This window comes from Lates calcarifer, linkage group LG11, assembly GCF_001640805.2.
Source record: "Lates calcarifer isolate ASB-BC8 linkage group LG11, TLL_Latcal_v3, whole genome shotgun sequence".
NCBI classification, from domain to species: Eukaryota; Metazoa; Chordata; class Actinopteri; family Centropomidae; genus Lates; species Lates calcarifer.
This window is the reverse complement of record NC_066843.1, coordinates 4,989,356-5,005,738: the sequence shown is the minus strand read 5'-3', so window position 1 is coordinate 5,005,738 and position 16,383 is coordinate 4,989,356. Positions and strand designations below refer to the sequence as shown.

The window sequence follows — 16,383 nt, the reverse complement described above, 5'->3', positions numbered from 1 at the left end:
TACCCAAGAGACCATTTTGTGCTGCAGGAAAATGATCTGAGAGATGTGATTTCCATTTAGTTTGTGCTCTGAAATTTCAAACCGTTCAAATTTATGAAACTATCTGTGCAGATTTTTATGGAGTCGTAAGTGATGCAAGGAGGGAGAAACTTAAAATCTCTGAAAATAGGTAGTATAACAAAATTAAAACCTATTACACGTAATATTTCTTATCTAATTACAACGCCAAAGGATTACAGCTGCTGTAATGCCCCCTAACTGCTAATGTCATGTAATTATACCACACATAAACACACTCAAATGTGTCTTTTCCTATTTTATTTTAACACCCCACTTGTATTTGGAGGAAATGTAACACCTGAAGCAATGAATTTCAACAGGTTAATAAAAAAACTGCCTCCTCAAGACTAGACTTGTCAGTGGAGCTTGTCAGATTAATGTGCTGTTTTCTAAAAACAAAGGCCATGAAATTCAATTTGGGATGCTCCTGATGCCTGGGTAAGCAGCTTTCAGTCACCAACTGACAAGCATGTGTACAAACAATGATTAACTCCATCCACAAATACCTTTCATAAGCCTGGAGGTAGTTTACTTTCAGATCATTTATTAATGGCTGACAACAGGAAAAACAAGGTTTTTTTGTTGCGTGTACAATAAGATCAAAATAATCTCATTAGCTTTTGGATTTGGTTGACGCAAATTAATTGGCAGCATGTGAATCAATGCGATGCAATTTGATTCCACTCTAGTATTCATTGCAATGTGATTATGCAAAGCAGCTTGTACTTACACTTCATCTCTCTGTCAACATGTAAATCCTGTGCTACAGTTAAAAACAAACAATGCGTCTTTGAGGCTTAAAACTACAAAAAAACTACAAAGAATTTGCAAATGAGGAGAAAGTGACTGCAAAGTTAAGGAGGAGGAAACCATAACGAGCATTCTTCTCTTTCGAACTAATAATGAAAGTCTTTAGAAAATTTGTCACGTCTCCACTAAATCTCTCTGAAGAAGTTTTGCTCTTTGAAACCTTCATAAACTGAAGAACCTGTTGCTGATTTATGACTTCAAACTCTCTGGAGCGTCAGACTGAGGATGTGTTATGAATGCTACACATTTCACTGATGTGCCGGTCACTGGTGGAGATACTGTGTGTTTCTAACTCGTGGTTATTGTTAACCTAGCTGTATATGAAGATATATTCATATGAGGATGCATATAGACGCAAATGTGAGTGTCTGACTTGTTCCTAAGCAACAGTAGACCTGTGAGCCCAGTGACAGATGGTTGGTGAAGTTATTTTGGTTTAGAGGAGAAGGGAGAGGGAGGGAGTGATGAGGTGCCTGGACGGAGGAAGGGGGAGAGTGGGGGGGGGACGTTTCCACTTAACATGAGGGAATTGGCAGCCTAGCAACACAAACTAAGTGAAGACATCCCTAGCAACAAGGAGGTGGTGTTTGACCCCACCCACCTCCCCTCTGCTCCCTACCCCTACATCAGCTTTGCTCGTGGCGCTGCTGCCACAGCACCTGAAATGACTCAGGACTCAGAATGGACACGCCCTTTGGAGTCCCTTTACCCCAGAGTGAACAGACTTCCCTCACAACTTCCCTCTTTTCAATTAACAGATTCCCCCCATGAAGATGTGACGCCGTTAACTCATCAAAGCGCACACAGGACTGTGAGGGAGTCGCTGTGTCACTGTGTGTGTGCTGGAAAATCAGTGTGTGTGCAGAGTTACACGCAAAGAAACACAAGGCAGAGTAGGAAGTGTACATTGAAGGTGAAAGTGTGTTTTAGCCATTAAATATGAGTAAGTGAGAGAAAGTGTTAGAGGCCATGTTATGATCTGAAGGATTTGCCACCTTTGAGACTTTTAATCATGTAGATGTAAATACAGTCATTAATTACACACTGATGCAGATTGCAGGGATGCAGTGGCACAGCGGAGTGGTGCCCCACATCAACCCCACACTAAGCAACCATCAGTCATTAAAGTTATTTTAAGGAGGTAATGACTTCATTGCTTTGATTTGCAGGGGGGATATTAGACTCCCTGAGAGTGCGTGCTGCACCCACTGCTGCAGCCTGTCCGTCTGAATGGTTGCCGAAAATCTGTTTGTTTGAGAAACAGATTACAGACCTCATGAATCTAATTGAAGAAACCCTCGCTCCGTCTCTGCAGTGCAGACATCTCACGCACTCAGCCACTACCCATTAACCTCATTTCCATTTAGACACATCTCCACATCACAGTAACTCCGGCTGCCATGATCTGCCTTGTCTTTACTGCTCCTTCATTCGCTACGTTTGGCCAGTTTGTCTCCTTCTTTCCTTCAACTTCTTTCTTTCCAGCTGTCTCTCTTATATTTGACAGCAGGCTACATTAGACCTCTTGCAGCGCTGAAGTCTGGATGTTCTTTAAAAAACTGCAAGCACACAAATGCCCTCTTGCACTCTTTCTATTTCTCCACCCCTTGTGTCTGAGTTGTATGCTTATTTATTTATTTCATTTTTACTTTCTCCACATATAAGCTATTGTCCCCTGAGAAGGAATTGAAGCTGCAAGTCCTCAGGGGCTAGAGCAGGAGGAGGAAGCAGATCAGATAAAAAAGCATCACAACACAAATACACATTGTCCGACGTCAGTGACTCCAGGGGCACATTTCATATAAGCCAGTCGACCCTTCACCTCAGAAAAACTCATATCTCCCCACTTGACCCTCCCACCTGCCAGTTAAATCCCACAAAGCTGGAAAGGGTAAGCCGGTCGTAGTTAACCAAACACTGATTTTGTCTGAGAGCAATTGCGTTTTGATATTGGCTTTCTGCGACAGTGTTCTCAGACTCAGTGAAAAGCCTAAAGGGCTCTGGATAGATCTGTAACATAGGTCAGGACCCCTCCACACCCATTCCTCCTCCAGCCCCCACCCCCACTTTCTCGCTACTTGTTCAGTCTTAATTGGCTGCCATCTGACCCAGTCTCTGGCTTTTTACACAGGGCAACTGGTGCTATGCTCCTCACAAAATGCCATTCGTCTGTGGCGGTGGTTGCCACAGAAGGCGTTTGGAACGAATAGATCCAAATCAGTCAATACTGGAGAGGGGGTTTGATTGCCCACAGTGTATTACCTGCACCACCCACACTGAGAGCTTAATGCCAGCAGAACAGTTGACTATTATAGCTTTTCTACTTATTTCTCTATTTCTGTCATTTCTTCTAGCGGCAATTCTTGGACACGGGTGGCAGTAACTTAGCAACCAGCCGGAGAATAAGAGCAGGGCAAAGGGATAAAGATTCAATAAATGGACAAGTGCAGCGATAAGAAGCATTGTCTGCCTCTACGAGCCCCACCACACACACACACACACACACACACACACACACACACCACCACCACAACACACTTCCCAAAGTTCATTTCTATAGGGCAATCTTAGCTTTTATCCCATTTTCTGCCTCATTTTCTTTTTATTTCTTTTTTTCTCCCCTTGTTTTAGAAGCTGGCAAATTTCCGCATGCTCCATCATTCACTGAAATGGCAAGAGGGTTTTCTGTGGCAGGCACTTATCGGAATCATACATTTTAGTGAGTAGGACAGAGAGCTTGGCCCCACTGTATCTAGGGAATACGTATTACACGGCAGTAGCTTGTGACAAAATCGGTCAGGAAGCAACTGGCTGCTGATCACAATCACCTACTTATGATGAGCCCTGTGTATATCCTATCATATATTATTTTTCCCACTAGGGGTCCTTTTATCACAACTCCACAGTTTTATGTCGGGTGCTTCAAGTATTTGTGGCAATTCATTTATTTTTGAGTCCAGAGTTCTAAATGGATATTCAGTGGTTTTCCAATTACACACACATCATTTGAAACAGCATTTTGTGCTTTTTATCTTTTAACTGTTATGTTGTTCTCTTTCCAAACCAGTAGAGGGCAGGGTGACATGCAAAGTGGTTTATATTTAATAGAAAGTCACTGTAGACTGTTTTTGAATAGTGCCAGAAGCACTCTGGTTTCAAGTGAACTGTATCTGTAAGTTAAATATTCACCCCACCTTCACAGACCTACTTCCACACTAGTTCTAACCAAGTCTTCAGTTTGTGGTAGGTTCACAATCACAAATGACAAAATAATAAACTTTAATGTCCAGTTCAAAATAATATACTTTAATGTCCAGTGTTAGTGTTGATGTTCACTGTTTTTACACAATGCAACTCACAGTGGAGACAGAGATAAGATGGAAAAAGGTAAGAATTGTCTATTGACAGTGTAGAAGTTAAAGAAAAACTTTAATAAATCACTTATTTATTTATTCAAATTAGATATTTCTAATGTGGCATTAAAAATATTTAACTAAAACTAAAATACATTCATTTCTTGTGGAGACTTTAAAAACTGTCCAGGTGTTTCTTGTCAGGAAGAACCATTAAAGTAGTCTGTTGTTAGTAAAGTAAGTAAATGTACAGTCACTTAGTCCACAGACAATGAGGTAGGCTTTGAGTAATTTCTGATTATTCGTCATGGTTGTTCTTTGGTAATTTGAAAAACATCAGGAAAGGATATCATGCACATTAAGGGACGAGTCTCAGCTAGTCCATACCCATAGCTGTTCTCAGACTGAGTGAAGAGAGAGCTTCATGTATGAGGTAAAGCAGTACCCAACATGCGTTCAGTCAAGTCAAGAATGAGGAAAAGCGTTGAAGTTGCGGAGTGAGGAAACCCAGAGGGAACACACACGACTTATGTCAGGTCGGCTCCGTTACTCCTCAGCCATGGGAACTTTTTTAAACCGTCTAGTCATTCTATTTCTCTTTTTGTCATCGGCATCACAAGTTTTCGGTAAGACGTGTTTTGTTTTGTTTTGTTTTTTCAAATTCTTTAGGCTACTTTTAAATCTTTCACCTGCTTAGGCGCCCTGGGGGTGTTTCCGCCCGAGTTGTAGGGCATCTCTGAAGGTGTGTTTACAGTACATGTTCTGATGATCAGATCGATCAGTTGTTTCATATAAAGTTCTCAAAGGGAAGACGGGATAATTCACTGTTTCCTGACATGTGTTTAGCCACACTGTTGTAATTGCGCTGAACCGCTGGAGTTTATCGCCACCTTACCTTATAAGGGAGTGAAAATAGTCAGGATGTGTTTCTCAGAGCGCAATAGCCAGGGGTTCACCACAGTCACCCCGGGGGGGGTCCACAGTCATCTAGGATTTTGTTTGTTTGTTAAATTAACAGACTAACTAACTGAGAATGTATACATGTATGTGTGCTTTATGGCTTTACTTTTCCTTAAAAAAAAACTGTCAGACTTTTCTGTAAAGTCTCTGCAAAGTTCTGTAGTTTCTATAATCCCCAGGTACTGAAAAAAAAAGCTGTGGTGCTTTTAACTCAGCCTTATCAGGTCCTTAAGTTGTGTATATTTACTTCATGGGCCATTGAAGCAGCTTGATTTGACTAATTATATGATTTCAGGCACCTATTCAAAAGTTACATTAAGTTTGTTTCCATGTATATTCTGTCAGATTACTGATTTTTACCAAAGGTTATCAGAGGTAAATTAACATTAGTGACTGTGCTCCTGTGTTTTACTCTAGTGAGCCGCACCCATAGACTACACCAGATAACAGAAAAGAGTATGGAGAAAAAAAATTGTTGACTTTCATCAAATGACAAGCTCAGTCACAAGTGCAGTTTGCTGAGATAGCCAAAGTACAAAAATTCAGTACTCTTGTAAAAGACTGAATCTAATGGCGGTGATATCAGTTGCCTAATGCTGCCGATTTATTTATTTATTTTTTAAATGTGGTCAGCAGTGTTATTTACAGTATGTGTGTCTTTTCCTGGACCACATATGTGGTGATGTCGGTGTCACAGGTTCTAACATCTGCACATCACGAGGTGTCACTACGTGTCAACAGTGCTTGGCTGTCCACCCCAGCTGTGCTTGGTGCTCTCAGGAGGTAAAAACACCTACATATCCACACAGTGTCTAGTGCACTTCTCTTATTCTCTGCTCAGCTCAGCAAGTTGTAACACAAACCTAATTTCCCAACAGCATTCTTCTTGTTGTCATCCTCTGTTGTTTGTTCATGCTGATTCTTCAACATGGTTATACTGTCTCTGAGCAGAGAGGAGTTATTGCAGTCCTTGGGGCTCCTGTATTTGGGAGATGGCTAAGCCTGCTACTTAGTGGATAAACCAACAAACCTAAAAAAGCTTTTTCCTAATTTTCTGTTATGTAATGGTACTTTAGTAACTTGTCAGTTCCTTGTTTGTTTAAGGTGTTTGGGAAAAAGGGATCCAGTGTGTCCCGCTGCGACCTGAAACAGAATCTGCTGGATGGAGGGTGCAGTGCGACATCTCTGGAGTTTCCCTCCAGCATATTGACTATTCAGAAGGATGTACCACTCAGCGACAAGGCCTCGGGTACAGCTGAGGATGTCACTCAGATAAAGCCTCAGAAAGTTCACATGGTACTAAGACCAGGTACTTTTACACACACTGGACATCACCCATAAAAATGCTAAAGGACCAGACATGAACTACCAGATACATGCACTTCATCTGAAAGACAAGGTTGAGAAACACCTCTTAAGCTCATGTAATGAAAACTGAATCTGTTTCATCTCTCCTTCTGCGGCCCTCTACTCTTTGCCTTTCAGGCGATACCAAGCGTTTCACTGTGTCAGTGAAACAGGTGGAGGATTACCCAGTGGACCTCTACTACCTGATGGATCTTTCATTTTCAATGAAGGATGACTTGGCTCGCCTTCGCACTTTGGGCAGTGAGCTTGCCGTGACCATGGGCCGCACAACAAGCAACCTGCGCATGGGGTTTGGAGCCTTTGTGGACAAGACCACATCCCCTTACATGTACACCTATCCTCCAGAGGCAGTGAAAAACCCTTGCTATGGGTAGGTGAGGAGGTTTTGGTTGGTGTGAGGAGCTAATATTTTGAGAAAACCCATCCAGTTGTAAACAAGTTAAAACAGATTTTTCTCCCTCGCTGATTTCTTATCCCCCCTTTCACCTATTCAATATACACAGAATTAGTCAAACATGCCAGGCTCAGTTCGGGTTTAAGCATGTGCTGCAGCTGACGGAGAAGGTGGCACGCTTCACGGAGGAGGTGGAGAAACAGGAGGTGTCTAGAAATAGAGACGCTCCAGAGGGTGGATTTGATGCCATCATGCAGGCTGTGGTGTGCAAGGTATAAAAATTGTAATCACACAGAGCTACACGTACACACATTCAGTCACGTGCATGTGTGTGCATATGTACAGATTAGCCTTTCCTTTGCTTACTTTATTTTTTCTTTGTCATCATTAGGACAAAATCGGCTGGCGTCCAGACGCCTCACATCTACTGGTGTTCACCACTGATGCCAAAACTCACATCGCCCTGGATGGGCGTATAGCTGGCATTGTCCAGCCCAACGATGGACAGTGTCACCTTGATGATGACAATGTTTACAACAAAACCACTGTGCTGGTAAAGACAGAAATTTAAGCCATTTCATTCATTCACAATGGTTTATGAGAGTTATTTGAGGCACTGGACAGACTCTGCCTCTGCTGAAAACTATTTGCATCCTGTGTCTTCCAGGACTACCCCTCCTTGGCACTCATGACTGAAAAAATGTCTGAAAATAACATCAATTTGATTTTTGCCGTGACGAGCTACGTGGTGCCACTCTACCAGGTAAGCAGACTGTACTGCTTCTTCCACAGCATGAATTTATTTTAGCTTTTGATAAGAGAAATACAAAAACTCTTGCTGTCATGTCTGTCTTCCCAGGAGTACAGTAGGCTCATTCCAGGCACGGTAGTAGGAACCCTATCCGATGACTCTGGGAATGTTATTCAGCTCATTGAGGAGGCTTATGCGGTAAGGTTTCCTGAGGACAATAAAGTCAACATGCAAATTGATGTTCGTTATTTCATATGTACAATAAATAAGGTGCGATTGATAACTTTTGTTGAGCAGAAAATCCGCTCTAAAGTGGAGCTGGAGCTGCTGGAAGTCCCAGAGGAGTTGAATCTCTCCTTCAATGCCTCCTGCCTAAATGGAGAGATCATCCGTGGACTCAAGTCCTGTTCAGGCCTCAAAGTTGGAGACACGGTATGTATCAGCTGAGACACTGAAAATGTCCCACATGTGGTATCTACACACCCAGATTATCACACAAACATCTCCTCCTCCTCAGGTGTCATTCAGCGTGGAGGCTCAATTGCGCGGCTGCCCCAAGGAGAAGAGCCGCACTTTTACCATCAAACCGCGGGGCTTCAAGGACTCCCTGGAGGTCACGGTGGAGTTTGCGTGCACTTGCAACTGTGAGGCAAACAAGGAAGTTGACAGTCCCCTCTGTAGCAACGGCAATGGGACCTACGAGTGCGGCGTGTGTCAGTGTCACCAGGGTCGCCTGGGCCCCCGATGCGAGTGTTCAGTGGAGGACTACAGTCCGACTGATGATGCCAACTGCATGCCAAAGCAAGACAGCCCAGTCTGCAATAGGAGAGGAGACTGCTTATGCGGACAGTGCTCTTGCCACACGAGTGAGCATGGTCAGGTTTGGGGACAGTACTGCGAGTGTGACGACTTCAACTGCTTGCGGTTTAAAGGGGCACTTTGCTCTGGTGAGTAGATGCACGTCTTTCTGTCATGATCAGTCTTAGTCTTCTCTGCAGGTTTACCAACACCAGTGTGTTATTAATGGATCTGACAGTGATAGGTAGGTAACCAGTATCTACCCAAAAACGTCAAAGCACCCTGATTCATCGTGGTACAGAGGTTAAAAAACCCTTATTATAGTGGCTAAATTATTAAAAACAAGACCAACATATTGTATTGACGTCACTCACTGGTATTCCACGGTGTAAGACATTCCCTTTCATTGTTAGCAGGAAAGATGAGGTCGTCCTTCCCTTCCTTTTCCCTGTTCCGAGGCCTCATCCCTTCAAATTACTAGAACATACTTCAGTTGTTTCAAGTCTCTCTCCGTCTGTAAACACACCTTAGTCAGTTTACTTAGGAAGCATGACAAATGAAAAATCCACAGCTTATTCAAAACTAATGCTCCATTATCATGACCATCTTTGTCAAAGACACGTAAATTATTGCATCATTTAACTGCCAAACATAAACAGTAAAGCTTACAAATGACCAGTTCTCTGTCAGGCCTGTAAACTTGCTGTGTGTACGCTATTAAAGGCTAGTCTGAGAACACACCCAATTACTGCTGCCTGAGTTTGACCGGTGTTCTTACTATTCACGGCAGTGTGGCACGATTCTCTATCACTCCCCATTACAAGTCTGCACAGCTCAGTGCACAGTTACTCAATCACAGTGATAAAATTTTAATAGGCTTTGTCACTGGGTAATTTCATGTAAAAGCAGTTTTGGTGTGTGATTGTAAGAATGGAGGCATGGGAGTAACAGAATAGGAAAACTGATCCTTTATCTTTACGTATATTAAGCAGAGCAAACTCCAGCTATGCATACCAGCTCTGATTCAAATGGAAAGTCTCATGTTTGACATACCCTGCTTATTTAAAGGGGGCCTCAACCACCAATTTGGGATAATACTTGGCCTATGAACAAAGTTGTGTGTTACCTGACAGAGCTTTGTGGATGATTACAATACAGGGAGGGTCTAAAAGATGCCATACCATGCCAATAATTAATCACTGGAACAAACATTTGACTTCATTATGAATTAAAAGTTCTATACTCTTCTACTGTGATGCAGTTTCCAGTTATCTTAACTGAAAGTGCAACATTCAGGAAATGACTTTAATCTGACACGAATGATCAAATTGGTGTATACAGCATGTACTCACAGAGGGCCCCTTGTGGGTGCGTCATGAAGGATAATATTCAGGGTAATGTCTGTGTTGGAAAGCTTTGAAATTTTCCAGGAATATGGCAAGGAGGAGTTTGGAGTATTTCCCAAGAGAGGTTGTTTTTCTGAGAGACAGGTATTAAGGCATTCAGCGATGACAGCAAGGGCCTGGGTGCACACTCACCCAACCCAAACACCTACACACACACACACACACACACACACATAAAGCCATAATTGGTGTGAGACAGTCCACAGAGCTCAATTCAGGACCACTAAGTTGCTGTGTGTCAGTACAGTCATGACGTTGTCTTTAAAGAACAAGCGTCCCTCGGCCCCAGCTCAATTGGAGCTACAAAAAGCTCCATCTCTGTGATTTTCCCTGTGGCTGTGTATTTCCTCCACTGCTGAGGGGCTGAGGGACTGGGGAAAGGCCAGGGAGCAGCAGTCAGCAAGCACAGACCCAGGGCCCATAAATATGAGGACAGAAAGAACAGGAAAGTTTGCATTCCTCTGCTGGCAATTTGCCGAACCTCTTCTCTCTCCAGTATGTCTGTCTCCACTGTTGGCTCTCTTCAGCTAGCTGTGTACTATTCTGTTTAACTGTTCTGTCTTTATCCTTGTTTTTGTCCTTTTATCATGTCCCCCCACATTAGCCTCCTCTAAAGCCCAGGCATGTGATTAATGGGCTGGATTACTGTGCAGTCTCACAGAGAGAGTAGGATGATGTAAACCTAAAACTTCCCTTTTATGTGTAAATCAACTTTACAAATAATGAGAACAAGACAGCTACTTACTTTTGTTAAGTGCTCTACACTGCAAAAACATCCATTCTTACAGTGATGTGGTTGTCTTATTTTTTTAACAAGAAATATTGTAGATTTTTTTTCTCCATGTCTTAGCTGCTATCTTGTTGGCACACTCAACGCGCAAAGCATTATATGTGAGTGTTAACCATTAACCAGTGACAACACCACCAGCACCCATGTCTGTTCTTATCGCTGCTATTAATGCAATCCAAAAGAGAAGCTGTGGTAGACAGGGCGGAGACAGGGGACTTGTTTCCGTGAGTTTACAACATTGGATGATTTGTTTTGAGCCCAGGAATTAGGGACCCTTGGACCTTCTGTGATATTTCATGACCAGTCACTCTTCCAGTCTGATCCAGCTGGGCTGTGACTCACCCACTTCACTATTAGTCATCCAGTGCCAAATCCTGTTTGGTTTCTCGCTAAGAACACTGTAGTCTCTGGGGTTCTGCCTCTGTTTCTAAGGTAGCCTAATGTGCTGATGTAGGGTGGTTCTCTGTAATCCAGGGAGAAAAGCTTGCCTCCAGATTCTGTCAGTAAATGGCTGTGTACCACACTGTACCACTGTTCCTAGAATGACCTGCCTTTTGTTCTTTCAACACTTCCTTAGAGTTTGAGGATTTCTCTCTCTCTCTCTCTCTCTCTCTCTCTCTCTCTCTCTCTCTCCTCTCTCTCTCTCTCTCTCTCTCTCTCTCTCTCTCTCTCTCTCTCTCTCTCTCTGTGTGTGTGTGTTCCTTTCTGAGGAGAAGAGGAAACAACATTTCACGCCTTTGTTAGAATAGGGATGATTAAGAGCTATGTGCAATGTCCATACTGAGTAAGATGGGATTTAAAAACAGTTCATTTTAAAAGTTAAGTTGTTACCTAGCATTGTTCCAAAGAATAGATGTTGAGTAAAGACAAACGGAGCAGTACACAATTCTTACTCATACTCATAATTAAAAGTAACTCATTAAAGTACTTTTGCATTACCCACTTGATATAGCATAGGTTAGTGCTTTGTTTTTTAATAAACCAAAGGCAACATTTTAATTTTAAAAAGTAACAAGTAACAGATGAGTACACAAACAACACTTACAACAGCACAGTAACACTTTACACCTAACTAGTAATTACATGCAGAATCTACAAATGCACCCAGAGGTGCACTTGCCTAAGCATGCAACATGTTTCAGTGTTTAAAAAACACACAGGTTGATAGGCAACAACTGACAACCCACAGACGCCTATAGATCTAAAACAATAAAACACACACATACACACACACTGTGATTAATTTCTTAATTGCGTAATTGTTATTGCATGGTATTGTTTGCCTGACCCCACCCACAGGATTATGAGCGCTGACAGATAGATGTAATGTTTGAACCGCACATATCTGAGGCGAAAGAATTAATATTTTGAAGGACTATTATAAGATTAACATCCTGATCTTTTTTTTATTCTTTCAGATCATGGGAAGTGCAACTGTGGCTACTGCCAATGCGATGCTGGCTGGACAGGAGAAAACTGTAACTGCTCCACACGCACAGACAGCTGCTCGTCCAGCATTGGCCTGCTGTGCAGCGGCCGGGGTAACTGTGAGTGTGGGGTTTGTCAGTGCACTCAGCCTGGTGCCTATGGAGCTACCTGTGAGAAATGCCCCACCTGTCCTGATTCCTGCACTATTAAAAAGTAAGTTCATCACACAAAAAACATACACTGGCCTGATGGTGGCATCAGATGAAAGCTCAAGGGGTCAATCAAATAATTAGAAATCATTCTGAGGACCCATTAATATCTATACTCATGGCAACTAGGTTAGTAGTTGGTGAGCTATCATGTTCTATTGAGCAATGGAATATTTGTTTTCAAAGAAAACTTACTATACCCTAAAATCATTTTTTATTACCCTGTTTCTCCTTAAGGGAGCTATCTGTAAGTTTTTCTATACATAGCCAAGCATTAACAACTGTTTACTTAACAAATGTGAGTTCAGCATAAAACTTCATTCCTTTACTCACCAAGAGCTGTATCCAGCAGTGTAAAGCAACTGCAATGTTTTGCTTCTAGCTCTATCACTGTTTTCCTTCTACTGAAGTTAGCAGACTAACCACTTAGCCCTGGGCTAGCCGACCCATCTTGTCACTTTCTGATAGCAGCTCATTCTCAGAAGATGTATTCTTACCTCTTGTATTGTAAACGCAATAATGGCTGAAGCTCTTGGCATGTGACCATCACACCACTACCACTTTAACAAATTCTCCCACCAACTAAATAACTGACTTTGCCATCTTCAGACCCTGCTGCTCACCAGGAAAATAATCCACAGCCAAGATTTTGATTTTGTTCCACCATGATGTTCTGACATTCCAGGATGATAACAAACTACTCCCACACACATTTTTAACAACTTCAGGTGTGGTTTCACATACAGCAGAAAAAAGTCAACCTTCTCCCTTGGCCTTGACAGTCAGCAGATATTAACACAGGTTCGAACTTGACTTGCTTGACAAGCTTTTTGTGTTTCTATTCTTTTGTCCATTCCCTGTATATCAAATTGAACCACACACTGCTACTTAAGAGAGTCAGTAGTATGTACTGCACACTGTGTACTGTGTATAAAAGTAACAGAGTAGGACCCTGTTTGCAGGGCGTGTGTTGAGTGTCAGCACTTCAAGAGAGGACAGTACATCGAAGACAACAGCTGCAATAGAATCTGCAAAGATGAAATCACGGAAGTGGCTGAACTGGGTGAGATACCCTCATCTCCAATCTTCTTACTACATAATGTAATAGTGACCCTTTTGTGGAAAAGCTTTACTGTTGTTTTGCTGCTGGTGGAAAACAACAGTAAAGCTTGAAAGCAGTAAGAGCCTTAATACATGCATTGAGATCATAGGGTATTATGGACTGATAAATATTAAATGTTTTTAAAGACAACTTATGATACTTTAAAATCATTTATATCACCCTTTCTTCTTCTTGACATCTTTATCCCACAGTTTTCAATGACAGAAATGCAGTGAATTGCTCATACAAAGATGAAAATGACTGCGTGGTGCACTTCCAGTATCATGAAGATGACAGTGGCAAATCCAATCTGTTTGTGGTAAAAGAGCCAGGTACTGTAAGAGTTTCTGTACATGTTTGAGACATTTAAGAGAGAACTGGGGGTTATATTTTGGGCACATTATTAAGACAGAATAGTGTGTTCTTGGATGCCATTTCAGCCTGTGTCTGGCAAGCTGGGGAACAGTGTGTGCATCTAGTAATATGCTATTCTTTAAAGAACACATCATCAGCCTGTTGACCACAGCTATACTCTGCCACACCACAGAAACCCAAATACATCAGTGTACTGAGTTGTTGCGCAGTGGAGTGCCTGACAGTGGACTGCTGCGGTGGTTGCTTAACCTCATGAGTGTGCTCCACTGCTAACAAACCAGCACCAGAAATTAACTCTTTTGAATTAACTCTCTCTGCACCCCTCTGTCTCTCATCTCTCAGAGTGCCCTGAGGGTCCAGATATCTTGGTTGTGCTCATGGCAGTGGCTGGAGCCATTCTGCTGCTGGGCCTTGTTGGTCTGTTAATCTGGAAGCTGCTGGTCACCATCCATGATCGCAGAGAGTATGCCAAATTTGAGGAGGAAAGAACCAAAGCCAAATGGGATACGGTGAGAAATATTTGTAATTAAGTAAAATAGGAGCTTTAACAGAATATGGCTACCATTTTTGGATATTAGTGTGAGGTTGAATTAAACAGCGTTACCTCTGTTTTCATTTCCCAGGCTAACAATCCTTTGTATAAAGGAGCAACCTCCACCTTCACCAATGTAGCGTACAGAGGCAACTAACGACTAAATGGAACAAGAAAAACTCAGGGGACAATGACAAAGATGGAATGTAGTAGCACAGAAATGGATGGGAAGAAGCCTACACTGTCATGTGACTAGCTACTGTAGCTGAAAAGTAGTTATTGCTGTCAACATCGTGATGAAATAATTGTACACATTGTAAAAATGACTAGAACTGTTAATATAAGTCACAGGCAGTTGCATGCTCGTCCGTTTTCTGCTGTGCCATGTCTGTGACATTCTCTCAGTGCTGCCCATGCAGTCAGATTGGATTATATTGTCAAGGTACGGTTAAGGGAACTGCTGCTGCTGCTGTCGGACTGTGGTTTCCTTGTTATAATTTTGTCTTTCAGAGTGCAGCTGCAGCCTATTTCGCAGTTTCCTTTTCACTAAATTGAAAAAGGCAATTTCAGATTAATCACAACAAAGTTCATCAGTATACCCAAAATGTGCACTGTGGAATTTTTATACATTATTAAAACATGCTTCAAGGGCTTCTATACACATTAGCATCTCCTTTATTTTTAATAAACATTATTTTTAACAAAATCATTTATAGTAATTATTTTGTCAAGAATGCAGCACTCTGTGGAGCAGTTAACTGCAGCCTCTAGGCTGATTTGGTTTACAGTGAAGATTGTGGTCTATATTGTTTTTGAAATGCTTACCATCAATGGTAGCTTTATGAGTGCTATGACATGTTTCTTTATCACTGCATCATCACCTGTTTTTGTGTTTGTTGGGCTGTTTAATTGTTCATTTTATTTGTAAAAGTATTTCAAAAAATGGTGATCTGTCCTGTCACTGCTGAGCTATAAATTGTTTGAAATGTTTCAATTTCCTACTGACCAGCATTGTGTTACACTGAAATACCATACTCTTTATTTGTGTATTTGAGCAGATTTTATTGCACATGGCCAAAATGCCATGCATTTGTTAATTTGGAAATCCCTCTTGCTTGTTTGAAACCTCTGTATGGGAAATATTAGTACAGTGTGAGATGAATTCTGGTTGTACAGCTCTAATCCTCTCTCAGGACATGGTCAGAAAACTGTTTTGTTTGTTTGTTTGTTTTACTTGTTTGTTGGTTTATTTTTGCACACTTTTTTAAAGAATCCTTTAGTTCTTCACAGTGGGGGAATGCATAAAGATTCATTATATCTGACTTCACCAGTCTTTCTGTGATGCCTGACATTTGGTTTCCTTTCAACAAATGAGAGCAGAGCTGATTTTACTCTTTATTAATTTCAGACTTGCAAAAGCCTAAAGGACAAGTGTTTTAGATTCACATTTCAACTCCAAAGCAATATGTGTTTAAAATAAAGAAATACAACATAATAAACTAGACCACATATTAAACCCCTTCACTGTTTAACTGCAGAGGGTAATGGATCATAAATAAATTGGTGTCCTATTACCAAGAAAAACACAGTGATCATAAGATCTTCAGGTTCTATCAGATTGAACTCTGCATGAAGCGAAAGACGGGGGTCAGTTCGACCATCTCGCCACATCTCACATGGACATTAATGTGAAACAAATTCTAGTGTGACAGCACCATTTGACTGAGTTCTGTACTGTGCCGCCAGGCTCACAAAAAGAGGCCCCAGAATGTGCATTCAATCTCGAGTGACCATTCAAATAAATATCACTGATGCCCCATGTGATTTCAGTGTTTCATTCCGCCTCCCAACTCCATTCACACAAATGGCAAGCTCTTACACAAAGTACTATGAGAAATACTTTGATGAAAATATCTTAATGTAAATATTAAAAATCATCACACAAAGTAGAGAGACACATCAGTGTGTTAAATGTTGATGATATTTGTGCATTCTCAGACATTCTTAATTTATGTCTTTGATTCACAATGTCACAGAAGTATCATAG

The 16,383-nt window shown here is 41.6% G+C and overlaps 1 protein-coding gene across 1 annotated transcript; it reads left to right on the top strand.

Annotated features, from left to right (window-relative positions):
* The first annotated feature begins 4,602 nt into the window (after window positions 1–4,602).
* LOC108872765 (integrin beta-3) lies at window positions 4,603–16,160 on the top strand. Its single transcript, XM_018660621.2, has 15 exons — window positions 4,603–4,849; window positions 5,881–5,966; window positions 6,288–6,492; window positions 6,669–6,921; window positions 7,055–7,217; window positions 7,337–7,498; window positions 7,613–7,708; window positions 7,805–7,894; window positions 7,994–8,128; window positions 8,214–8,643; window positions 12,109–12,331; window positions 13,290–13,390; window positions 13,642–13,761; window positions 14,147–14,313; window positions 14,428–16,160. The coding sequence occupies exons 1-15, from the start codon at window positions 4,753–4,755 to the stop codon at window positions 14,491–14,493; spliced, it is 2,394 nt and encodes a 797-aa protein (XP_018516137.1). The 5' UTR covers window positions 4,603–4,752; the 3' UTR covers window positions 14,494–16,160.
* The last annotated feature ends 223 nt before the right edge of the window (window positions 16,161–16,383 follow it).

Bases quoted from the DNA above. Each gene is read 5' to 3' on its own strand.
- LOC108872765 (XM_018660621.2), top strand. From the start codon at position 4,753: ATGTCAGGTCGGCTCCGTTACTCCTCAGCCATGGGAACTTTTTTAAAC. The intron at 7,218-7,336 runs GTATAAAAATTG...TGTCATCATTAG, and splicing joins TGCAGGCTGTGGTGTGCAAG to GACAAAATCGGCTGGCGTCC. The intron at 13,762-14,146 runs GTACTGTAAGAG...CTCATCTCTCAG, and splicing joins GTTTGTGGTAAAAGAGCCAG to AGTGCCCTGAGGGTCCAGAT.